At 36.5% G+C, this 25853-nt stretch overlaps 1 protein-coding gene and 1 long non-coding RNA gene across 4 annotated transcripts; one reads left to right on the top strand and one right to left on the bottom strand.

The window, feature by feature from the left end:
- The first annotated feature begins 783 nt into the window (after positions 1-783).
- Positions 784-25853, top strand: LOC112556534 (tyrosine-protein phosphatase non-receptor type 11-like). 2 transcript variants are annotated; one of them, XM_025225631.1, is made up of 15 exons: positions 784-980; positions 7531-7653; positions 8633-8827; positions 9524-9686; positions 12575-12691; positions 13414-13542; positions 14020-14116; positions 14615-14694; positions 15006-15152; positions 15573-15734; positions 16827-16981; positions 17412-17479; positions 17956-18107; positions 18392-18510; positions 18905-25853. In XM_025225631.1, exons 1-15 carry the CDS (start codon positions 967-969, stop codon positions 18963-18965), a joined length of 1782 nt encoding a protein of 593 aa, XP_025081416.1. In that variant the 5' UTR covers positions 784-966; the 3' UTR covers positions 18966-25853. The 2 variants fall into 2 exon arrangements, with proteins under 2 accessions (XP_025081416.1, XP_025081415.1); XM_025225630.1 differs by lacking the exon at positions 784-980 and adding an exon at positions 5712-5952.
- LOC112556535 lies at positions 7508-12568 on the bottom strand. Of its 2 annotated transcripts, none has more exons than XR_003097757.1 (4): positions 11928-12568; positions 9010-9196; positions 8381-8436; positions 7508-7646 (listed from the first exon to the last, which is right to left on the bottom strand). It is a non-coding gene; the product is annotated as an uncharacterized LOC112556535 (long non-coding RNA). The 2 variants fall into 2 exon arrangements; XR_003097756.1 differs by having other exon boundaries at positions 9010-9199.

Here is a 25853-nt window from a genome sequence, read left to right on the forward strand (position 1 = left end):
ATTGCTCAATGTACTATTCCCACTAAATTATTGACCTTTGAACCCATCATAGTTTAACCTCTAGGAATTACTTTATCCTGTCTTCCTGGATTCCAACAAGAAATAAAAATATCTCTCCCCTCCCATTCCCCCCCTCCCCCACCACCACCGATTTCTCTCACAGCACCTTCCCTGATCTAAAATGTCCCATTCCTAAGCTAGCAATCACGTAGGCGATGAACACTACCATCGACTTAGTAAATCGAAACTTCTCTATGTAAGTGACGCAGCTCTCAGTTTCTTTTCCCAACATACCTATGTTGTTGTTTTTTTAATATGTCTCCTCTACAGAAAAGTACCTATGACTACTTATTCTTTAAGTACTTAACTGGGTTATTTTTATCCCAAAAAGGGCGAAGGCTAAATGGGAAAAAAAAGGTCTTGCTTGCTTTACCTCTCATTAATCAAGAATTGTCTCTCTCTCTCATACAATCTAAAATGCAATAGTTATACTCATAAATCATCAATGGTAGTTGTAAATAACATGGAAAATATTCTACCCAGTATGACATGCCACACGATCAGCATATTTTTACAGTTCATAACAATAATGCGTAGTTTGGGATTCTCAAGTTTCGAGTACGTACCCCCCTAAAAAAAAGAGGAGGAAATTGAGTCGTGAAGTGGTTATAACGCCTATGCTGAGTTTGAGCTTTCGGTTGTACGGTCAACAATTACTGGGGCTGACGACAAGGGCCACAACTCTAGGCAAGGGCAAGAAGCAGGAAGTATATCGTGACCTGCGAGTGGGGGCAACCCAGTGAGAACGAGGCTGGCCTCACTTCACTTCCGATACCGACACTGTTTAGTGTGTATTTTTTTCATTAAATAAAAAATATTGAAGCTGCATATTTTCAACGATTTGATTTCGACTAATAATAAGCACATCTTAGCCTGCTAAAAGATCCCAACGGACAGCAAGACAGTATGTCTTCGAGAAGGTATGTTTTGCATGGCTCATCGTACAAGTATGCCCGAGTCACATTTATCAAGAATCGTGCAATATTTTTAAACTAATATTTTATAAAAGAATAATGATAAGTCTTAGTTGGTATTTGTGCTTAATCAACTGCAGCTGTGGCTGAATCATTAACGGGGGGTAGGGGAAGACGATATTCACCTTAGAAATTCTACTAGATTCCCTTCTGAATGGTTCGTATGATCGATCTCCGATCTTTGAGCACACTTTCGCGCACATATACGCGCGTACATGATATGACGCACAGAATCGAAATATCAAACATCATAGCTGTTTTGTTTTTAATTTTCTTGCTGTGGGATTAAGCAGCATGAACTTATTTTTAGCAGAGTGAATGCCCCTGCTGAGCTAATCTTGCGTGAAAACACACAGCAGTGAAAATCAAGAGGTAGTACGTTCATATTTCGGATCGGATCGCTCCTTGTGCGACACGTGATCGCAGCCGTTTGAGGTTTATCCCAGTAATCAAAATACTCCGATTCATCTCCCACCCCCTCAAGTCCCTTACTATCATCCCTCTCCAATGGTCTCCATTCATAGTGCCAATGTTCCTCTAGTTGGAAGTACTTCCAAACCAAATGAACAAATCAGCTGCCAGGAACACAAAAGGTGTAAAGGGACGAATGTTGCAGAAAGATATAAACTGTCATATAAAGATGTTTGCTGCTTAGTCCTGAGTTTGCTTATAAAATGACCTACATGAATGGTGTTAAATTTTCTTAGTTTAGAACTAATAGAAAGCAATGGTATGATATGAATCTTTTTTTTAATTTTAGAGGAGGAAAAGAGTATATTTAGGGAGGCTTCATTGCTGTATGGTTAGGGCACTCTGCTTCAGAGGTTTTAGTTCAAAGTTTTTTGGGCCAGTGACTGAAAACCTTCCTCAATGTCCTCTTCACCCAGTCATCATGGCCTTCGTGGGTGTTTGATTTATTTGGGATGATAAAAGCAGCAGAAATAGAGGGTTGGGCACCATGCTATAAATCAGTTATATTTCACTGCCTTTTGCCTTATTTATACACATATATAATAAAGATTAGTGATTTTCATGAACATCGTTCAAAAATTTCAGATCATAAATACAAATTGTGTATGTGAATGGGGACAGTTTAAAATGAATAACTGTCATTATAAACATGGCATTTCAGGTCAACAGTTGACGCCATAAAGGGTCATCTTATGCTGGTAGACATATGTCTATCTGACTCATTGAAAATAATAATAAAATAAATGTTGCTGCTGTACTGTTATTATCCTCGTTCAGTCAACTTGATGACCCTTTCTAATGCAGGTTTATTCAGTCACACCTTTGTCATTTTGCAAAAGCTGCTTGTTGCCAAAAAAAGGAATTTTATGTTGTTGCCTCAAGCTTACCAGAGAGAATTTCATGGTTAAACTCATTGTTGACTAATAATTTTCAGATTTCCATTGAATTTTTGAGTTTCATTCCTTTTCAATACAATACAACTTTATTGATCTCCAGGGGGAATTCAATATAGTGCTTGTACTAGTAATAATATATACATATACATGATTTAAAAGAGGTAATATAAATGTACATGTTGAAATAGTGTCTCACACACACACACACTCTCACCCACACATTCCCAACAGCAGCAAATACAGTTGGTGACCCCAGGCCACCTCAGGCTAGTATAAGGTCATGGCCAGTAGAGTATCAAGTGAATAGCACATGGAATGAATGAGTTAGAGTGGCAGTTGGTTTTACACACAGGCATTGCGTTCCTACAACCAGACTGCAAGAGTGAAAAGACGTTCCAACACATGATCAGAAATAGATAGGATGTGTGATGCTTTCCTGAGGATTTGCTGATGACATAAGGCTGCTAAATCCCTCTGCCTGGTTACAGTGATCTTGGAACAGATATTAACAAGGAAGATAAGATTGTTCCTGTTCCCTAGGGAGAGGTTGTGAAACCAAGAGATTAAGGAAAATGTAATGAGACTTTCAATGAAGTACCACAGAGCTGACAGAAAGATCTGAGTTTCCATAGGAGGTACAGACGCTGTTGGCTTTTGTGGAGGATCATATTAGTGTTGATGTCCCATTTAAGCTTGTTATCAAAAATAGTACCTAGATATTTATAAGAGTCGACTACCTCAATGGCATCATCGTGGATAATACTGATGACTGCCTCAGGCCTGTTCGTCTGAAAGTTGAAAATCATTTCTTTAGTCTTTGAGGCATTCAAAGAAAGACAGCGAACAAAACCAGGAAGAGCACCACTATGATCATGTTCAATATTATTCAAAAGAGAAAGCAAGGCAGTGTCATCAGCAAATTTTACAAGAAAGCTCTTATCGTTAGTGCTTCTACAACTGTTAGTATACAGTGTGAACAGTAGTGGAGACAAGCAGCAGCCTTGAGGGGAACCTGTACACGATCTGAGAGAAGACAACAGAAACTCTCTGTTGCCTGCTTGTTAAAAAGTCCAGGATCCAGAAAGTTGGTGAGACAGATGAAAGTTTGAAACTAGATTCTCCACCAACAAATGAGGTTGCACAGTGTTAAAAGCAGAAGAAAAATCATCAAAGAGAAGCCTGGCATGAGCTCTGGGTTTCTCCAGATGTTTGTATGGAGTATTTAGTACAAACAGCTTAGCATCATTGAGACCTTTTCCATCTCTGTAGGCATATAAAAGCAAACAAATGTTTAACATGTTTACTTTATCAGATTGGTCTTAAAACAGGCTAAAAGATATTCACAATCATGACCATCATTTGAGAACATGTATGCACCTATTTTCTAATCTAAGGGATCACTTGTGCTTGTCGGTGATATACCCTATCTTCATTGGTGAATTTGGGTGGGTCTCACACACAAATTTTTTTCTTTTGTTTTTCTCTTTTAGCCTTGGGGTTTGTGCTGCCTTAGTGGATAAGTCACCATGTAGTTGCAACAGATGGTCACCTAGAAGAAAGAAAGCTATGGTACTCGGGACTTTTGCTAAAGTGAGTTTCCCAGTATTAAACCTCGTCCTGTGATGCAGTTATGGCAGCGGCAAAACTGTATCTAGGCAGCCATGTATATATGCAACAAAAACAAGCAAGCAATAGCATCTTTTTTTTTGAAGCCCCCATTGCATCGCAGACTGTGGTGGTTCAAGGGAGGGCATCTTGTTGCTTGTTCCATTTCATGCAGCCCCAATCCTTGTTTCCTCCCTGGAGTTTTCTTCTCTGTGACTCCTAAAGATATCTCTACACAAGTCAACAGTATCCACAAAGATTCTGCAAAACTGTCAGATTTCCTTGCTTTACTGAAATTTTGCACTTGTGAAGGACATGACATCAGGTGGCTTAGCATCCATTTCTCATGTTTCTGCATGTTTTAAACACTTGCATTTGTAGTTGATAACTGTGGACTTGTATTGACATTTTTTTTTTATAATAAAGGTTAAAGGCATCGAGCATATGTTTTTAACTGTGTCCAGAGGATGACAGGTAGAAGGTGGTGCATACTTCTTCCCCAATCAGTGAAATACCCATCACTGCTGTATGGGCAAAAATTGGTTCAAGCCGGCTTCCTATCTTCAGTCCCAATGTTGAATTCACTGACCAAAAGGGGATGGGGCTTCCATTTGGCTTAATTAAAAGATGTTCAAATGGCATACTCAACGATCACAAGCAGCTGTCTTGCTTCCTTCGTGATCATTAGAATAACCAGTGCTTGTTTCTTTTGGACCGCAATTCATGACGATTGTGTGGGCCAGCCACGATGCCAATAGTGTCCTGACGCCTGTGCAGTAGGTTTTGAAATCAATTATTTTACGTCGTAAAATGTGACAGCCAGAGCTCCCAGGTAAAAATGTCTGCAGTCGTCCCAGCAGGAAGGAGATAAAATCTTTTCTCATTCGACAAACAAACCCCTTGTCCATCGCCACGCAGAATCGTTTGTCAAAGCAGTAGGAAAAAGTCTCGCTTTCTATAACAATCGCAACACTTGCGTTGTTGAGTCGTGCGGACGTTGAATGCAATCTCTCATATCGGATCAGAATAGAGTGGCATCCGAATTACGAGAACAAGTTCCTGTAGAATATTCGCCTGGCAAATGTTGGCGACTATCATAAAATTAGCAACATCACCGGTAACAATTGCTAAATATATCTTTGTTACTTGCGAATTCTTTAGACACTGTTTAATACCGTTGACACCCTACTTGATCATGCAATGGTAGGGTCATTTTTAGGTTGATGTATACATAAGAATCGGGAAGGGGGGTCGAACAGATTGCGATTTGTCTTAACGTCCGGGATAACTGTAAGCCTGCAGTGCACGTCTACCCCACTACTTACGAACTTGAAACGGTGCCAGGTAAAATCACAGGTAAAGTGGTAAAGTAAGACTGTGATTACAAGGGTGACAGGAAAGTCGCGGCAACGCACACGCACCTCCTTGCCTCGTAAGGGTCACCACCTCGACGGCCTCTTAACAGCTTGAATGTATCAGATCGCCATCGGGGAAAATACTTCTCTTTCCTTCATTCTTTCTTTCATTCCCTCACTGTCTATGGGGTTACGCATAAGCATGTCCGTTCCGCGTGCTTTTAGCTCACCTTTTGCGAACTACAAATCGCCGCGAAAAAAAGATTGTCCAAAGAGTTATGGTAGGAGCTTATATGGTGAGAACAAGGAAGTAAAACCTGCAGCACAGGCAAGCTGTCTGTTGGAAGTCATTCCCAACGTGGTCGGCGGTTGCGGCTTTTCCGCAATTACCACACAGTGTGCGCTGCTGGTACCGTTACTTTGTTCAGAAGCCACTGTGCTCACCCTACGGTCACAGCGCCTCTGCTTCCCAGCAGTGGTGTGTCAGTGACGGGCTGAAACATTACTGGGGCCAGGAGGTCTTTCTCTTATTTTTTTTAAAAAAAAGTCTTGAGTCTGGCTTGACTATCGGACCATGAAAAGTTACTCCTGGTAAGTCAATTGGGCATGATTTGGCTTTGATTTGGCATGATTTTAGTGTGAGTATAATTACAGCAAAGCAGATGTAGTGTTTAGAATGATCTAAGACACCAACTGTTCACTTATTGAGAATCTGTGGGAGATTTCAGAGTTTGTGTGATCACTCTCTCGCTCGTGCATCTGCACACAATGAGGGCCAATTTGAACCTAATAGGAATGGTTCACACTTAGGCCTTGACAAGATTTTTAGTGACTTGTTACTAGCGTTAACTTAGGAAGAAAAGTTAAGATATCTCTTGAGTATTAATGTTTTTGTAAAAAGTATTAAATATTTGCTACATGTTTGTTTTCCAAACAGACTAGCATATAAAACTTACAATATTCTGTTAAGTATACATATCCAAAATAAGATGACACAGGTTTCATCTGTTGTTGTGTTATTATGATTGAGCTGTTTCCAGTGAATGTGTGTGAAAGTTTGTGTAATTTAAAAAATGTGTGAATGTGTTATTTCATTTGTGTATATGAGCGGTTTGGTGGTGGAGATTAGTATAAATGCTTATGTCTTGAGTAGTCTCATAGAAATTTTCATTTCAGGATTCATTAATGGGAGATTAATATTTTGATAATGTTGTTTACGTCTTATCAGAGCAACACTACTGCACTGTCTCTAGACATCAACTCTATAGGGCCAAAGAACACATTGAATGCTTTGAATCAAGACAGGTTTACCTTCCTTCTTGTTACCATTGATGTCAAATGAAAAGGGGATATAAATACCTAAATCATTGAGTGCTTTATATAGTGTAACCTGATTTTACTTTTTACAAGTTACTGGCACTATTAAATAGGATATATAAGCTTTCTCAGGAGTTATTGGCCACAAAGCTAACTGAATAAAAGTTTGTCATTGTATGTCTCTCTCTCTCCTCTGTCTTTCTCTCACCTCCTCTCTCTCTCTTAAGTTCTCAAGCTTCCTGGTGTTTGAATGACCTTATCTGTCTTTCCATGTTTGTTTTTTGGGAGGAAAGGGGGGAATTATTCTTTATGGGAGTCTTGTTGGTAATAGGAATGATATATGTCTTGGTCTCCTGTTACACTGGCGGTCAGGTGGCACAATGGTTAGTGCCCGTCACCAATACAATGAAGGTTGGCTGTCCTGGGTTCAGATCTTGTCTCAGGCACACTGTTCTTCACTGCATGGGGCATCTGTTTACAGGCCTGACTGCCTTGCCCTTATATAGCCTTAGTTGCTTGCTTGGCATAAAATACCAATAACCAGCCCCCTTCCCCTTCCCCTTCCCCTTCCCCTTCCCCCCTTCCTTCTGTCACATTAACTTCTGTCAGAGCCGTTTTTTTGATTCTTAATGCAATCCACATACCTTTTTCACTTGTATCACACTCACCTCGTCAGACCTTTTCCATACCAACTTCTTTGCATGTTTTTTATCAGGATGTGGACATCGCCATTGATTGGCACAGGGACTTTCCCTTTTTTTAAAGGCACAGCTAACCAGCTTTAATTTTTAATTAAATATTAATTTTACAGCATCATTTTCATCAAATTGTGGTATTGCTTTGTTGCTGTAGGTGGTTCCACCCCAACATCAATGGGGTGGATGCAGAGAGACTTCTGATGGAGAGGGGAACAGATGGAAGTTTTCTAGCTCGTCCCAGCACAAGCACTGAAGGGGACTTCACTCTCTCTGTCAGGTCAGAAAAAAAATCAGTCATCTTTCGTTCATGAGAATGGCACAAATTTAACCTTTGTATGTTTATCAGATTATATATAATCATGCATGCACCACCTCTTTCTTCAGAGAGAGAGAGAGTGTGTGTGTATGTTTTGACAACAGGAAATACATTGTGCAAAAATGAACATTTTGCATCTGGAGGAGGTCTTGCTGTAAGCATCAGTTCCACTACTATTTACACTTCATACTAATCAAACCCACAAAACAGAAAGAGGAAAACTTTGGAAAATCAACAGTGTGATCTTTAAAAAAAAATCCTAAAATTAGAAATAAAATTAACACCTCTTCAATCTTCAGAAACAATGGCACATTGCTTATAAGGAGCACTATGTCTGTTGATTGTAGTGCTGCTGCTTTGTAGTTGTACACGCTGCAAAGAGGCTTATTCTTTCATTCTCTGCTGGGAAGAGTGCAAGAGTAGATACATGTGCTTTCTCAGCAGTTATTGGCCACAAGCCTAACTGAACAAAGACTTGTCATTCTACTTCTCAAACTCTTTCTTTCTTTTACTTTTTACTTCATCACTTAAATTGATGGCCCATTGTCTTTCATTCTTAGATATACAGTAGATGTGGGTTTGCAGATGTATGACCAAGCTTCATCTTTTCAATTTCTTTATATAAAAGGACTAACGCATATTCTTCTGTTCTATATAACAATAACAAACACTTTTCTTAATTACTTACAGTTTTGTTTCAAGTGTAATTGCAGTTCTTGCAAATTCCTAGGTCTTTGATTTTCACTGAAACAGGCAGATGAAAGATATGACACTTACCAACTATTGATTAGCATCGAATGCCTTGGCCTACTATTACGTAGGCCAGTATGTGATCTCCACATGTACTATTTATTCATCACCCATTCATTAGCTTTTTTCTCATGTGTATATTCCTCACAGATATGGCCTATTTAGAATTTGTTTTTGTACAATATTTCAGACGAAATGGAGAAGTAACTCACATCAAAATTCAGAACACAGGTGACTTTTATGACCTGTATGGGGGTGAGAAGTTTGCAACCCTGGCTGAACTAGTACAGCATTACATGGAAAACAAAGATCAACTAAAGGAAAAGAGTGGGGACATCATTATGCTTAAGTACCCACTTACAACAGCTGACCCTACCCCTGAACGGTATGACAATATGGCATCTTTTCTGGTACTTCATCTTTATATCTGTTATAATTTAATTTTTAAGTTATTCTATTTAAATGTTAACAGTTACATAATAATAATAGTTTGCTTGCATAACACCTTGTCCTCCCTTTTAGACAAGGATCTATTTTTGAAAGCACTCATTTCACCGGTTTCCTCACTCTAGCAATGACCAATTCCTCAACTGAGCCATGGTTTCAGGTTCCAGATTGTAGTATCAACATTCATCACCTGTAGTGATGCACTTGAACATACCAGACCATTTGACATTACCACTAAAACTGGAATGATCAAACTTTTCTCCATTTCTGGTTACTTTGGCATTTCAACAAATTCGTGGTCTGCCTGCTGCTGAAAAAAAAAAAAATCAGTAAATAAATCTTGGTGGGCACTAGATTACTGTTTCCTTAAACCTTAAGGGTATACAAGAGACTTCCAAAGCACAGAGAGCAATGCTGATGTGCTCATCCATTATCCTCTTAGGGCTACTGCATGTCATTCCAAGGTCTAAAGAATAGTTTCTTTTATCATGAAAAGAGTGTTCGTATTTGCATACCGATGCATAACTGATATGTTGTATCACATGATGTTTTAAGATTCTGAAAATTTATTGTAAACAATATATAGTTTTAAGATACTGTTGTATTATAAGAACATTTTGTTGTGAATTACCAGATGGTTTCACGGGCACATTTCTGGTAAAGAAGCAGAAAAATGCCTGATGGAGAAAGGAAAGAACTCTAGCTACCTGGTAAGGGAGAGTCAGAGTAAACCAGGGGATTATGTTTTGTCTGTGCGCACAGAGGATAAAGTCACACATGTAATGATTCGCTGTCAGGTGAGTTCAGTTTTTTCTCAATTTTGCTTTGAAAATTTAACAGTTTAACTTATTTTCATTACAAAATTGAAGCTGGTAATCAGTTTAGGTAGTGAGAACTTCATGGTAATTTTCACTGTATTCTTATTGGTGGTCTTCTTCACATAGTGATTGCATGGTCAAGGCATTATTCTGGGGTGTTAATGTCTTTCATGAGCAGAACAAAATTTCTTTACTTGTTATAAATGGTGTTCTTTGAAGATTTTTATTTTTCTCTATCAAAACTTTGATATCTAAATATTTGCTTCCAATTAACATTGAATAGCTGGACTACTATTATTTGAACTTTACTTTTGTGCATTAATATCTTTTTTATATAAGGAAAATAAGTCTGTGAAGTGTCTTCTTTTTCAAAATTTGCTATATTTAGAATTTTGGTGCATGTAAATGTAGGCTACACAACTCTCATGCTTCTATGGACATGAAACACAACTAATATCAGTTACACAGGAATGATAATGACTTTTAATCTTCCGCCTATCTTAATAATAATAATAATGAGGATTTCTATAGTGCCTTTCCAAAATGTGCTCAGAACACTTTTCATAAATCATATACATGTATAGACTAAGTTATTAGCAACCATTCACCCATATTTACATATAACAGACTTCCGCACCTCTACAACATACACTCATACACAAGTAAATTATAGTCACATGTCATGCATGCTCATGGTCAGGACAGGGTCACAGTGAAGTTGTTCTGAAAAGATGCGTCTTAAGTTTAGACTTAAAGTGGTGAAGAAATCTGAGTTTGTGTTGAAGGCTGATTGGTAATCCACTCCAAGTTGATAGGGCTTGGTAGGAGAAAAACCTCTTTCCATACATCTTTGTCTTAGTGGGACTTGTAGAAGCTTGGTGTCAGAAGACAAGCAAAGAGGTCGTGCAGGTGTATAGATGGAAATGAGTTCAGAGAGGTACTGAGGACCAGTGCCAGAAATGGCAGAGTAAGTCAAAGTGGAAAGTTTGTAGGCTGTACAGTCTAGCAGCCAATAAAGAGAGCGTATGATAGGTTATATATGTTTACATCTAGATGGTCTGCAGATAAGGCGAGCAGTGTTATTCTGGATCCTTTGAAGTCTGTCAAGAAGATACTTGGTAATTCCAGCTAAAGGAGAATTACAAGAGTCCATCCTCAATAGCACAAAGGCACAGATTAGAGTTTTAGTTGTATCAGTAGTGAGATAATGACAAATGGTACTGATCCTATGAAGTTCGAGGTAAGCAAACTCTGATCGAGAATGACACCCAAACTGCGGACAGAGGTAGACTGTTACTCTTAAGCTGGTTTACTGAAGCTTTCACATCCACAGTTTCTGTTTAATCACTCATCTTAGTCTTTTTCCTTTGACTCCCCTAAGCTACCTTGTGTAGCTTACTGATAAAATCAACTATACTTTCATCCGTAGGGCTGAAAACCCTAACACCACTAACTAGGAGTGAAAAATCCACTTGCATTTTATATTTGAAAAATGAAAGAAATGTACATGTGCATGCATATATGTTTATGTCTGTCATTCCCTCCATTTTTCTTCACGTACTTCCTGAGTTAATATAATTAGCATTGTTTATCTGGGCATGCTATGTTTAACATGAATCATCAGAGAAAGTTTGAATTGTACTCATTTAAAAAAAAACCAGCAGTATCAGGAAGTATGCATATCTTCCATGTAAAGCATTCGTGATATGAAAATCACATTACAGAGACTATTGTGCTAGGAAGTAGAGAAAACCGGATATGGACTTAAACGGGATCCTGTGTGCACTTAATTATTCATCAATACAATATTGTCATGATACAGCTAGAAACTTGGGCATAACAGATTTGCATTGATGGCTCTCTGTACTTTAGTTTGTTTCCTCTCTTATTCATCAGTGGAACAGTGTCATGATGATAAACATAAGAACTTTGGCAGAACATATTGTCATTGGTTGCTCTGGCATGTTTTCAGTTCAACTGTTTATTGTAGTGTCTCTTGTAATTTTCATTCTGACTTTGTGAGAAAAATGTATAATACATGGACAATCAAGGCATTTTCAGCTCTCATTTCACCTAAATCAGATTTAGCTTCTTACTAAATTTTATCACATGTGCTTGTGTGTCAGTAGTTATACTTTTGAAAAATAAACATTTAAAGACTTTCAAAGCACACAATGTTGCATATGAGTGGGAATTCCTTCTGTAGAAAAATGCACAAACCTTTGGAAGCTCTAAATTTTGAATTCTGCCTCTTTCATTTTGATACTAAGCCGCTGTCACAATGGATGTTTTATTAGGAGCCAAGCATACTACCCTTTCTTCTTTTCACTTCCTGTTTTGTATTTCCAAGTAGGTCAAGCACTTGGCATGAGATAATAAGCATGTCACTTTGTGATGTATACCTCCATAGCAGTGAATCTGACATCTAATTTTAGAGTTAAATAAACACTAACTTTCAAGATAAAGGTTGTGGATCTGACCAGTTTGGCAAGATCACCTTATGTGCATGTATAAATAAAAACTGTCTTTTAAGCAGCATTGTAGTTTTGTGGAATCATGTGACCTGTATCAAAATTCTCAAATAAATTTGTTTGCGATTGCTGCTTTTATTAAAACATTTTAAATTGAGCATTTCTTATTTTGTAATTAAAACTTCTTTTTTTAATGTTTGATCCTGCATCAGTACAGTCCATAGTAATGCATTTGTATCGTCATTTATAGAATTGACTGAAGTCTGTAGAAATTGCATAAAATCATATTTATGTATCTGCTTTGTTTGGATCTCCAAACATTTTAAAACCAGGTTAAAAGATTTTAAATCAGATTGTATGCAGTTTGCAAACTTATTTTTAAAATTATTGTTCCAGGATGGCAAATATGATGTAGGAGGAGGAGAAAAATTCAATTCTCTCACAGACTTAGTGGAGCACTACAAGAAGAACCCTATGGTGGAAGTTTCAGGAACAGTTGTCTACCTGAAGCATGTAAGCCATTTCATCACATTATTAAACATTTCTCTTTGTTTATTAGGCCCATTATTTTGATTTAATATTGCATGTTTATGTGACTGATATTTGGGATTGATATCTTCGCCTTTATCATGGACGTAGATAGGTTTATGGCTCTTATTTACTGTTGTCCTTCTTGTGTGATGATTTTTAAGCACATACATGGGGAGACAACATAAGCTACAACGTTTATACTGGTTGCTATAAATATATAAGAAACAACATCTAGTTGATTTATAAACCATATAAAATGTTTTTCTTTCCTAAAAAAATAAATGTGAATGATTTTTGCATCAATTTTTTAACATAATGGCCATAAAACATTGTTCCAATCATTACAAAATAAAGTGATGTAACTTTTGTCCAAAGAAGACATATGTATTTTAAGTCTTGGTAGAAAACTGGATAGCTCATGTTTAATTTTTTTTTTTTCAATGATGATAGAGCTTTGAAACTTGATGGTAAATTTCCAGCAAATTTAGATTTGCAGCAGTAGAATTATGGTGTGGTACAGTAAGAATAAGCTTTAAACATTTATGTTGATGTTTAAGCAACATACAACCTTTGCTAGTGCTGATTTGTTTCTGTTAGCGAGAGCTTTTGACTTCAATAATATTGAAATAGAATTTTATTTCCAATTTAAAGCACATATTTTATATTGAAACTGCACGTTCTAACCAAAAGGTATGGTTTTGCAGCCGTTTAATGCCACCCGTATTACAGCATCAGGTATCAGTGACAGGATCAAACAACTACAGGCAGAAAAAGACACCCAAGTCAGCGCAAACAATTCAAACTCCAAAGGTGGTTTCTGGGACGAATTTGAGGTGAATATTTTCTTTAACTAAAGCACCAATACTTGACATTGAATTTGCATACTTTTTTCTGTAATTTTTTTCCTATATATTTATAGTAGCAGGTCTCTTATATGACATCTACTTTGTGTTTTGTTTTCATTGCATAAGCATTGTGATACATTGTGCAGATTCTTAATAATTCAGCATGCTGAAATAGCCATTATTTTAGTATCATATCTTTTTAGTAATATTGCAAAGTATTATTGCATCAAAGGGCAGTTGCACTTGTATTCACACCAATATGTACATACATTTATGTGTAACTATGTGGCACATAGACATATACACAGACAGTGATTGTGGGGAATAATGTAAATATCTAGTCAGGCTGTAAAAGTAAAGTAAGGCATCAGCTCCAGTTTGTTGATCCCATTTGCTCTCATATTGCTTTATTCTCTTGTATTCTAGTCACTTTTTTCTATGTCACTTTATAATTCCTGATTGCAGCAACTACAACAGCAAGAAGAGAGGCACTTGTACAGCCGCAAAGAAGGACAGCGACCAGAGAACAAATCAAAGAACCGCTACAAGAATATTTTGCCCTGTGAGACTTATCTTTAGGCTGCTCTCTAGTGTAGATTCCTAACTTCAAACACTTGGTGGGGTTTTTTCCTCTAAAAAGAAATATCTCAATAAAAAAAAAATTGCTGCACTGTAAGCACACACTCTTTTAAAAAAAAAACCCTGCTGATAGCAGTAAATAGCAATTATGTCCACTTGCTGTCCAAACATTTCATTTAGTATGGGTTACCAATGTACATGCATGACATTTTGCCGTCTTTGATACAAGCTTTTTATGTTGCCAAAATTGTGCTTCATAATAATTTCACTTATAGGATCATATCCCAGTCCTATGGGCAAGCTTACTGAGCTTTACATATCACAGTATTTACAAGAATAGTTATGATCAAGGCTGGGTGTACATAAGTGGGCTGAAAAGTCAAAGAACACAAATCTCAGCAGACACTGGGGGTATTGGGCTATACACATGTTCCCATCAACACATACCTTAGTGCATGTGTGTTTGTGTGTTCTCTCTCAGTTGACCACACAAGAGTACTGCTACATGACGCAGAACAGGGTATCGTGGGCTCAGATTATGTCAATGCCAACTACATTACAGTGAGTTTTCAACTCTTTTTAGTTCTAAAGCTTGTGTATTTTAGTTTGGGTTTTTTTTTTTTTTTTGACTGCTTGTATTTTACCTTATTGATTTTTATATTATATTTCTTTCTCTCTTGATTTACTTATATTCTTCAAAATGTAAGTTGTTTTAGTTATTCTCAGCATTTAAGAGTAATTTTAATTTTGTTAATTTTTAGACGAGGAAAGCATTACTGAAAAATATACAAAATCTAAATATTTGCTTTGCATTCCACACAAAATGCTATCCATAATTACAGTTTTTATGTTAGTTACCACTTCTTTTACAGTCAGAGGAGGATAGTCTGGAACCAAAGAAGACTTACATAGCCACTCAGGGCTGTCTTCCTGGAACAGTAGTAGATTTCTGGCGAATGGTCTGGCAAGAAAATTCTCGGGTGATTGTTGTCACTACAAAAGAAGTGGAGAGGGGAAAAGTAAGTATATATCAATATAAAATACCATTTCAGTTTTAATTTGTAGTTTCAGTATAAAATCTCTTGACATGAGGTATTTGCTGACATCTGTTGCAATGACTGTGGATTAACAAAAGCTTGCATAACTACTATAGTGGTTAGTGCCAAGTGCATTACATTCCTTTCTTTGGGGTTTTTTTTTTTTTTTCTTTGTTTATATGTGGGAGGAGGGGTTTGTGTGTGCATGAACAGTTCATGTAAATAAAAGTAAACATTTAGTTGAAAAAATATCAAATTTATTCTCATGTTTCAAGGTTTATTATAAACAATCTGTGCCACTCTCATGCATGTAGATGATTTTTCGTTTGGTAAATTATGTTTTTGGAAAACTGAAGGACATTGCAAATAAACTGAAGGTCTTTTTTTGATAATCTTTTCCAGAACAAAGTTGTTAAATACTGGCCTGATGAACACACAGAAAATAAGGAGAGAGAGTGGCAAGCACATAATGCAACATACAAAGTAAAGTTCCTGAAAGAAACTGTGGAGATTGACTACATCTTGAGAGAACTTCTCTTGATACGAGAACCAAATGATGGCAAGGTGATAACTCTTTGTGTGTGTGTGTGAGCGCTTGCATGTGAGCATGTTTGTGGAGGTGCATGATGAGGATCAGGAAAAAAAATGTGTATGATAAGGGATGCCTACACATGCATTCTTAAGTGTGGGATGCAAGCATTGTTCAGCTTAGCAGTCACACCAGGAGGAATTCAGAGTCACAGATCAGTTGTTTAGACTAACAGGAAGTCTGACATCATCAAAGTCCAAAGTTCGTGTACTGGTGTACAATTAGGGCTATTCAATTAAGTTTCCTGAAATAAAATAGAGCAGTAATATTCACATGGCTTGGTAGCAGGGCAAACAGGAAGGGGAAAAGGTATATTAAGTGCACAGTCATAGAGCGAAAGAAAATACAGAGAATGGAATATAGAATCCCCTGGTTTACATACACAAGTGTATGTGCACTGTATGCGCACGCACACACACATAAATGTTAAAATGGACATGAACTATTTTAAATATTGTGAGGTTTTCAGTGCGCACTTTTGTTCAGTCATCATGGTCTCAGCTGCTGTAAGATTCTATAAACTACTCGGTCCATGCATGTTCATCTGCTTAGGTCAAACAGAGTATTTGAACTTAAGTCTTCTCCCTTTTTTTTAAACACTGTACAGTGTTACAGAGCTTGGTAATGAATCTTTTCATAGATGCATCAGTATGTGTGGATATGTGAAAATGTTTCCTGATTAGTCTTGCCTGCTACACCATCACCTCAGTAGCATTTCTGTCACTGCCAATTTATATCATTGTCTCCAATTCACATAATAATGTGTCCAGCTACATTCAGGCCTACAAAATGGCAGGTGATTCTTTGCTGCTTTTCTGACCAAACTGGTTTTGTTTAAAAAGGTCATCAGTATACTTTACAACCCTTTTTTCAACTGATAAAGCCTTATCCAAATACTGAACTTTGTCAAAGAGCTGTGTCGTGAAGAGTTATGTCCCCTGCAATCTTGATGAGGGTTGTTTCTGGGCAGGGAAGGGAGGAACTGACGTGGTGTGAAAAGGTTTATGAATAGAGCTATAACACTGAGACAATTTATTCATATATCTTTTTTCTTTTACTTACAAAAGCTGGAGGACCCTCGAAAAATGTATCAGTTTCATTTCCAAACGTGGCCAGACTATGGGGTTCCTGCCGACCCTGGCAGCGTCCTCAACTTCCTTCACATGGTCAATGCTCAGCAGGAGGCTATCACTGGGGCAGGTCCAATTGTTGTACACTGCAGGTACATTACCCGCTAGTTGCTATAGTTTGAGAGGCATATGCTTCATCTTACATCTTTTGGGAGAGTTAAGTATTTTCTAACCAGATTTACTAACCAGCATACACTATATTCACTTGTATACACAGTCACCTTAAAAAACTAAGAAAAGTAAAAAGAAAAAAATGATAGTTATGTAGGCAGATGGAAAATAGTGGTAAAGAGACTTGGCAGTGCATACTCATAAGGTAAAACCAGGTATTGAAATACAGGAGCACTGCAGATATACAGAGAATTCATTTTGTGCCCCATTCTATGAAGGAGGCTCATTTATGCTTTGCTTTTTATTCTAGCTGTAATTCTTTATGTTTTTGGGGTTTGAAATATGTGGACTGGATGTTTATCATTCTGCTTATGAAATGTGCTCTTTATGATGCTTTTGTGTGCGTTCTAGTGCTGGCATTGGTCGCACAGGAACATTCATTGTCATTGACATCCTACTGAATCAGATCAAGACACATGGTAAGCTTTTCTTGGTCTATCACTGAATTACCCTTCCTTCCTGAAATTATAAAACATTATTTTATTTTTTGTCATTTGTCTCTAACTGATGAATGAGCTTTTGGGAACTGTATAGTTGAGGGACAAATGCAGATCTTATATTGTGGTTATTTAGGAACACTGATAAAGTAGAACAGACATTTTTAGGTAAATCTTTAAACCATTATTTGGATGCCATTCTAGGAACAGTGTTTGCAGTGTTTGTCTACGGTGGGAAATTTTGAGGAGAAAAATTTGTTGTGGCTCAAAGCAAGAACTAAAAGTTGGGCTGAGCTTGTGACAGCTGTGCTGTGTTCTTTAAACCTCAGATGTGTTCCTGATTTCAGCTGAGTTTTGATCATTATTGGAATATTCTTATTTGACTTCAGTGTGATTCAGTTCTCCATGGTTCATTTGTCTTGTTGCTAATTTTCACCAGTAATCTGCTTTATGTACAGGGTTTGACTGTGACATAGATATCCAGAAGACTATTCTCATGGTAAGGTCACAGCGTTCTGGAATGGTTCAGACAGAGGCCCAGTACAAGTTTGTGTACATGGCTGTTCAGCGTTACATTGACACAGAAAAACAGCGGTTAGCAGCAGGACAGGTTTGTTAAAGCTTGAGGTTTATAAAATCTGATTTATTTGAAAATGCTACTTAAAAAAAACCCAAAATCATCTTTATGAAGATTACTTAATTATTGTAAAATATCAGTCATTCTGAGCATGCAACTTGTACAAGAGGAGTTCTATGTGACTATGGTTGTTGCTTTTACCTCAGTTTAATTTTTTGTGGTTTATATCGTGTGTAGCGATGCATTATCAAAAAAGGTAAAAAAAAAAGGTTTCATGGAGAAAATTTAGATGCATATGCTCTATGTTACTCTTACAGCAGAGCCAGAATGCAGGGAGGGAGTACACCAACATCAAATACGCTACTGACAGTGCACGTCAGCGCAATGCACCCACTTCTGCGCTTCCTCCTGTTTTCAGTCACACCAGGCCTGTCAAGTGAGCACACAGATATCAGGGCTTTTCTCTCTTTTTTTTTTTAAATTCATCTCTTAAAAATCTGTTTTACATCAGTCAGCACACCTTCTGCTTAATTAAATAGTGCTGCTGGCATCTGGAACAGTGAAGTGGTATGTCTAGCTTAACTGGTGAACAAAGTTATTAATATCCTCACCTAGCTTTGTGTCTAGTATAAATTGTTTCCTTATCAGCATCTTCTATTTGCTTGATCAAGCAAAAAGGAACAGAAGGCAACTGTTATGGTTTTACATTTTGGTTTTCCTTCCTCATAATAATTTCCTTTTGTCCAATAAAAAAAATTTCTTCACATTTTTATTTTTTGTGTTGGTATAGCATATCAGACTTTTGATGGTTGATGATTACTTTTACACAGGACAGCAGCAGTACCTCCTACTCCGGAAGACCCTGCCATGGTGTATCAGAATTTGTCCTAACCACAGCTTCAACCTCAGTATTTCACACTGGAACCTGCAGCCTCAACGATTCGTGTTGATTGACTGAACACAGTTCATTAGGACTTCACCACATTTCAAGTTGCCCAAGATGCAATGGTCATTTTCAGGTGACCTGAGGTTGTAAAACTTTTATACTGCCTGTGTACCAAATGCTGATGTACATGCATGCCTGATTAACTGGGTATAATCTGTGCATGCATGGAGGATTTAGACAGACATCTTCTTGCATGGTAAAAACAGATGACTATATGTTAATAGTTTCCTGGATGGATGAGCAGATGTTTTTGTGGTTTTACTTATTGAAACTTCACAAAATCACAATGTGTACTGTATAATTTTTTCATGTTATTTAATTGTTTAATGTTCTATTATGTTTTTATCTTTTATTTTATTTTTTTTTTTAAGAATGAGGACTCCATTGTTATAGTTTCGAAGAAGATTCATGTCAGATGTTTGATTATTCTCCTACAGAAACTCAAGACACTTGATCATGCCACACTTTTGAATGAAGCTTGTTTACCACAAGAGTGACTGTCAAAAGTATACCCAGTCAGTCAGGCATGTTCAGACATCTGCTTTCATTACACCTGCAGAGTTGTTTATTTCTGTTAACATTTTCAGAGCAAACACAAAAGATAATAAACTGAATCCGTTGAACACTGTGATGTCTTAGATGTAGTAACAAAAGTATTGACACATATTTCTGCAGGTATGTGGATAAAATGTTCAAGTGTATTTGAATGGTTAGGCATCCCAGGTGATCCACTCACTTGTTATTATGCACAGTACAAAATGCATGCAAATGCTCATGTCATGTAGATATGTACATGCATGATTCACATTCAGAGCCCTGTACATTGCATCCCCTGTAAATAAGATTCCAGATTTGTGTGAATATCTCTAAACATATTGAGGGCACAATCTCCTCAATGTGTGAATCCGTGTCCAGTTAAAAATGAATGCATGGTTTACTTAAGAACTCTTTTTGAGCTGGATAAGGTGTGTGGGCTGTTAGCACTCATGCTGTGATTGCCTATCTAGAGGATTAAGCTTCTATGGCATGACCAGCACAGTATGCGTGTGTGTGTGCATTTGTATATTGATCACAAGTTGGCTTAGCAAAGTGGTTCTATCTTATTTTCAAAGATTTTTCTTTTGAAACATGGTCTCTCTCTGCATCTTGATAATAACTGTGCTTTGCTCAAGAACCCTAAGGATGCTGCACCCGCATGTCAGGTGACCATCAGGATCAAATGATAGGGAGTGATTTTGGAGTGTCATTTCCAGTGTGTTGTTCATGATTGTCAGAGATGCTATTGAATGGCACATGATCAGTGTGTTTCTTATGAGGATTTGGTTTGAAGGAATGTGTATGTTGATTGCATGCTTCTGTGTGGAAATTAGAAAGCTGTATATGCATACAAAATTTGGTCTCAGATCCAGGTAAATAAAAGATGAAAGTTTTAGAAGATGATACCAGTATCAACATAAGTGTATTCTGCTCATAATTTTGAGCTATCTTAAGTGTGGTGGTAGGACTGGCAATCAAAAAAGTTATTTATACTATGATGATGATGATTATATTATTATTAATACAACCACTGAAGATTTGCTGTAGCACCTAATATGCAAGACACTGTATGTGCTTTATTACTAAGTGATGACAGCTTAAGATATGATTGAAAGCATAAGAATACTTGATAATATAATTGGATGAGACTAACCTGTCTGCTTGAAAGGATTCATTTTTGTGTAACCCTTTCTGAATATGGGTATGTGTGAGTTGTAAGATTGGAGCATTCCACAGAGGTGGTCCATGCAAACGAACTTTGTGATTTGCTTGTTCAAAATATTGCCCAGTAATGGTGATCAAAAAGGAATTTAAGGGCGTAAGTTTTATATTGTTACTGCAAAAATCTCATCAAGTAGTAATACCATACATATTGTTACGTGAAATGGTTAATTTATACATTAATATAAAACAAACATTATGTCAGCATGCAAAGCTCTTGTTGTGTGCTTAATTGACATTGTTTATTTTCAACATATATAAAAACTGCTTTGAATGGTGTGATAAGCAAGATTGTTGCAGTGTTATTGAGGGTTTTTTTTTTTTTTTTTTCAAAATGTTTATCATTTAAATACCTTTTTTGGAAGAGTTTCTGGCCCTTGTTTGTAAAGTCTGAAATCAAGATTCACGAATGATTTTTCTAGACTACATCATAAAATGCATGTTACAACTTTTAAGAATAAACAATGCACTTGTGGAAGTAGTTGGACACGTCTTTGAAAATTCAAAATTTGATTGACTTGGATAAAGATATTTTTCACTATCCCTTTTAATTGTTGTGCCATCTTGTAAACTTAATCTGTCAGGTTATTAAATTATTATTTAATTTTTTTGTGGAATTTCCAGTAAGCCTTAAACAGAGTAGTTGGTGTCCTGATACCCTGATACCTGCTGTTTTTTTTTTTCCAAGTACTATATTGAACCATTAGATGACCTGCCTGTTTCATTAATTTTTTTTATTAAATATAGGCTCAGTAGCTGAAGTTCGTTTGGATCACCGAGATAATGATAGAGTATCTTGGTGTTCAGAGTCAAAAAGGAGTACTGTGCTGTTTCAGTTTTGTTTTGTGTGTATATGAAGATAGGCTGATAGGAAACAACTAAATATTAAATTAGTCTACCATAAATTATTTGAATACATAATAGTCAATACATACCTTGTTGTGGTGGTGATTGCAGAGGGTAGCAGTAGGGAGGATTATGTCTGCAAAGATTTTTAACTTTATAAACCCACTTTTAACTATATAAAAGCTACTTCTAGAAATTGTTCACATAAGTAAAATTTGTAACTGACCTTTCAACTATCCCTATAAAAATGTCCTAGTGTCCTGTGGCTGCACACGCACACACACACACATCAGTTACACCAGTTCAATTTGGTTAGAAAAAGTTATCTGTTTTCAGTTACCACTCTTCATTGACTGTTACCATTTATTTTAGGGATAGAAGGGGAAGGAATGAAGGATAGCCTACAGATTTGTAATATACTTCTGTTGCACCTGAGGGACATTGGTGCCTAGTAGACTTAACTTAACTTCTTTTTAATGCAGTCAAACTGTAGATATCTCTAAATATGAGAAATATAATTTTCTGTAAGTATTTGTTTACTCAGTGAACATTGCATTCAGAATGTGATTATAGAAATTCACCTTTTGAGCGTCAAGAAAATAGGGTAAAACTGGGAATAATAACATTATTATTTGCATAGACATGAACTTGAAACTTAGCTCAAAGTAAAATTAATTCACTTTCATTTCAGTTTTTGTTTTTACAAGTCTTCACATGCAGAGTAGGTTGGAAAAAAAATACTGTATACATCTTCAAGACTTATGAATCCATTGGTGTTTAAGAACCTTGGTCCAAAATAATAAAGTACTTTAATATATGCTTAGTATTGTGGATGTAAATACCCAGCTGTCATAAAACCTTATTTTCCATATTTCGATTTATTTTTTAAGGGCATGGGGCATTTTTCATATTCTCAATAACAGTTGGCATTAATGGAAACAGGATTTAAAGATGCACTCAAATTTTAATAATTCTCTTACCACAAATAATATTGAAAATACAAAAGGCAGTATTATATATTTTAGTTATTGTTTAATGTGTTTGATGTTCATTTTTATCGGAAGAGATTGTGAAACTCTGCTGAAATTTATAATTGATGAAGAAAAAGATGATTTCTCCGAATGAAAGATGAACAAAGAAGATAATGTTACTAATGAGAAGAATGGCATCTTCATAAAGAGATCTTGAAACTGTGGTAAACTTCCTTTGTAAATGCAATTGGTGCTAGGAAGAAAATGAAAAGTGAGGATCTGAGTTTCCTTTAGTTGAATATTTTTGATGTTCTTGCTTTTTTTCAGATTATTATTTCATTATAGATAAATGAAAAAATGGAAAATTCTTCTTGCTGCTGGAAAGCCGAAGACAATCTGTCTTTGTTTACTGTTCATGATTATTCAGACTCATATGGGACTGCTTTCTCACCATGTAATACAATTAGGTACGGATGTGGAGTATTACAACATGAACACCTAAATGCAGGAAGCAGCAAGAAATACTTGAATCTCTTGTTCACAGACTCCTTCATAGCAGTTGCTGTGCGCACATGTAGATAAGGTTTATAAATCTCGCAATCATTCCACCCAGGACAGGGGTTTTTACAGTCAAGGAACATAGTCACATGCACTGAACACCTGTTGCTTTAGTTTCAGTTGAGGTGGGTGAGTAATGAAGTAAAGCAGTTTTAAAGATAAAGGAATGGTAGAAATGATGGTGGTGTTTAGTAAAGGTTGTTGAAGACAGGCCTGAATTCAGTGAGGGTAGACACCAGGCTCTTGTGTCAAAGTTAGGCTACTCAAATGTTCAAAGTATCATAATTTTTTTACATATATAATTCAGTACTTCAAGTGCCATTTTTTTAAGTGTGCCATAAGTCATGTGTCCTGTGCTCTTTTAAGCGTGTTCTTGTATCAGAAAATGCCACTCTTTTTGTTAGAGTATAAGAGGAATAAATGTAATTGTATGCAGTTTTTTAAGAGTTTTGCACTTATTTCTGTATAGTATCTGGTAACCAAAAATGTTTTTCATGAGTGTTACCCTTAACTAAGTGCCTTGTATTTTCTTTTGTAGTCAGACTAAATTTGTTTAGTTCTGCATAATTAATAATGATTTGTCTACGCCTGCTTTCCCTTATGGGTAAAGTAATGGCATTAACAAACAAAAAATAATAAAAAACTCAAAACACTTCTGTCCATCCAGTCAGCTCACAAAATGTGCACTGCAAATGAGAAAAAAAAAATTGCACTCAAACACTTCATCCAGATCAGCCCATACACTCATTGGAGTACATATGGCCATGAACCACTGGGGCAAAATCAGTGTGGTGTGGTACGTAAAGAGCGATGGGGTGTCACTATTTAAACGGATACACAGATCAGAAAAGATGGGGTTTTTAGAGACTTTTTGAAGCTGTCTGCAGAGATGAGAGAAAGGTAAGGTTTTACAGACTACAGGGCCAAGATGAGAGAGCAAGGTTTTTTCCTTTTCGTTTTGCTTTTTTGTGTTTTTCTTGTTTTGCTTTGTTTTATTTTTTTTTTTTAAAGGGGATTCATAACTGTTAGAGAATCAGATGAATAACATAGAGACCTGGAAAGAGCATAGAATATTTTTAAGATACAAAAGATTGGTTTCATTGATTTTGACATTTCAACACAATTGTGCAATTCGTTGATGCGAACACAATATCTCCACATTTTTTTTCTCGTGCATATTATAAAGTAATTGTATATTTAATATGTGAGCATCTGGGTATAATCACTTGTACACAAACACTATAGACTCAGCAGTCATACACTTCAAATGAGCAGGTATACAGGTCAGTACAAGCACTCACATGCAAATACATACAATTATGCATACGCAAAGATCAACAGCAATTTTTCATGGTTATTCTGGAGACGCATGGTCTTTCCAGAAATTCTTTATCACACATTTGTATGGACACTACAATTTGTGCAATTTTGGAACTCAGATTTTGCTGATTGAATTTTGGTTATTTACTTATGAAAAGTCACAAATCACCAGGTATTTGCACCTATTTTTATATATTAAAAAAATGCTACAAATATTTTGAAAGTTTCATCAGATGTTAATTTGCTGGTGCTAGATTTTGAGAACATTTAATTATGACAATTTGTTTTTTTAAAGATAAGCTCACTTTCCAGACTATGTACAGACACTGTTTGGCACATTGATAAAAATCTAGTACTGGATGTATACATTGTTTAACTGCTTGTTGAAAACTACTTTCTAATCTTTGTTTGGAGTCCATGAATGCATTCAGATCGGAAAATCTCTTTCTTGGGGGGGGGGGGGGGGAGTGCTTCTATGAAGCTGCCATGATAGAAGATCAAAAACTACCATTTCTACAAAAATGTTTGTAAATTGGATCTGGATCTTCATGATAATGAGCAAGATCGTAGACTGAATAACTGAATGGTAACAAAGAGGCTTTCAATGAAGAGACAGATTTTTTTTTTCAGTCAGCTTGCCTTTTGCTTTGCTGTATTTTAAGTTGCCAATTCTTTGTACATGCATACTTTGACACAGGAGAGTAAAAGGGGAGGTGGGGAGAAAGAATGAGAATTTGTTTTAATATATAAATTCTCAATATTTCATGGGAATTTGTTTATGATGTTTCTAGAATTAAGATCATCCCCTTTAGCATCCAAGGCATTGCTACTGTCAGGGTGAGCGGCACAGGAACTGTGTTTTAATTGAAGCATAAGGAAAACATTAATTTTTTTTCACTTTAAGTTTTTTGTTATTTGTCATAATTTGTGAATTCTTGTCTTGTCACAAATATATCGGTCATTTACTGTCACTGTAGATAGGAAGAGGTCACATCTTGACATTTTTTCTCTCTCCTTCCCTCTATGAAGCCTGAAGCCCTTTCATAACTCCAACTCCCATCACACCTAATGTCGACCTAATTCATCGGTCTTGAATCACAAATGTGCAGCAGGTTTTAATAAAAAAATGATCTGGGTTACAAGATAATGCCAAAATCTTCCTCCTTCAGATCTGATTCTCTCTTTGGTTCCTATTCTCTTTGGTTTCCTTTCTCTTTCTCCCTCCCTGATCCCTGCTCTCTTCCCTCGTTCATATCAAAAATATTATGATGTTACCAAATCAATCATTATTTTCTTGACAATGTTACATTTTTGCTTACAAGACATTTTTTCCAAGTGCTTGTCACTCGCGATAATAAAACTTGGGGTTTTCGCACAAGC

This window comes from Pomacea canaliculata, linkage group LG2 (assembly GCF_003073045.1).
Source record: "Pomacea canaliculata isolate SZHN2017 linkage group LG2, ASM307304v1, whole genome shotgun sequence".
In the NCBI taxonomy this organism is placed as follows: domain Eukaryota; kingdom Metazoa; phylum Mollusca; class Gastropoda; order Architaenioglossa; family Ampullariidae; genus Pomacea; species Pomacea canaliculata.

What these genes read in the sequence shown, in the direction of transcription:
- LOC112556534 (XM_025225630.1), top strand. An exon ending in GAGAACCAAATGATGGCAAG is followed by an intron (nt 15,735 to 16,826) that starts GTGATAACTCTT and finishes TACTTACAAAAG; the next exon opens with CTGGAGGACCCTCGAAAAAT. An exon ending in AGCGGTTAGCAGCAGGACAG is followed by an intron (nt 18,108 to 18,391) that starts GTTTGTTAAAGC and finishes TTACTCTTACAG; the next exon opens with CAGAGCCAGAATGCAGGGAG.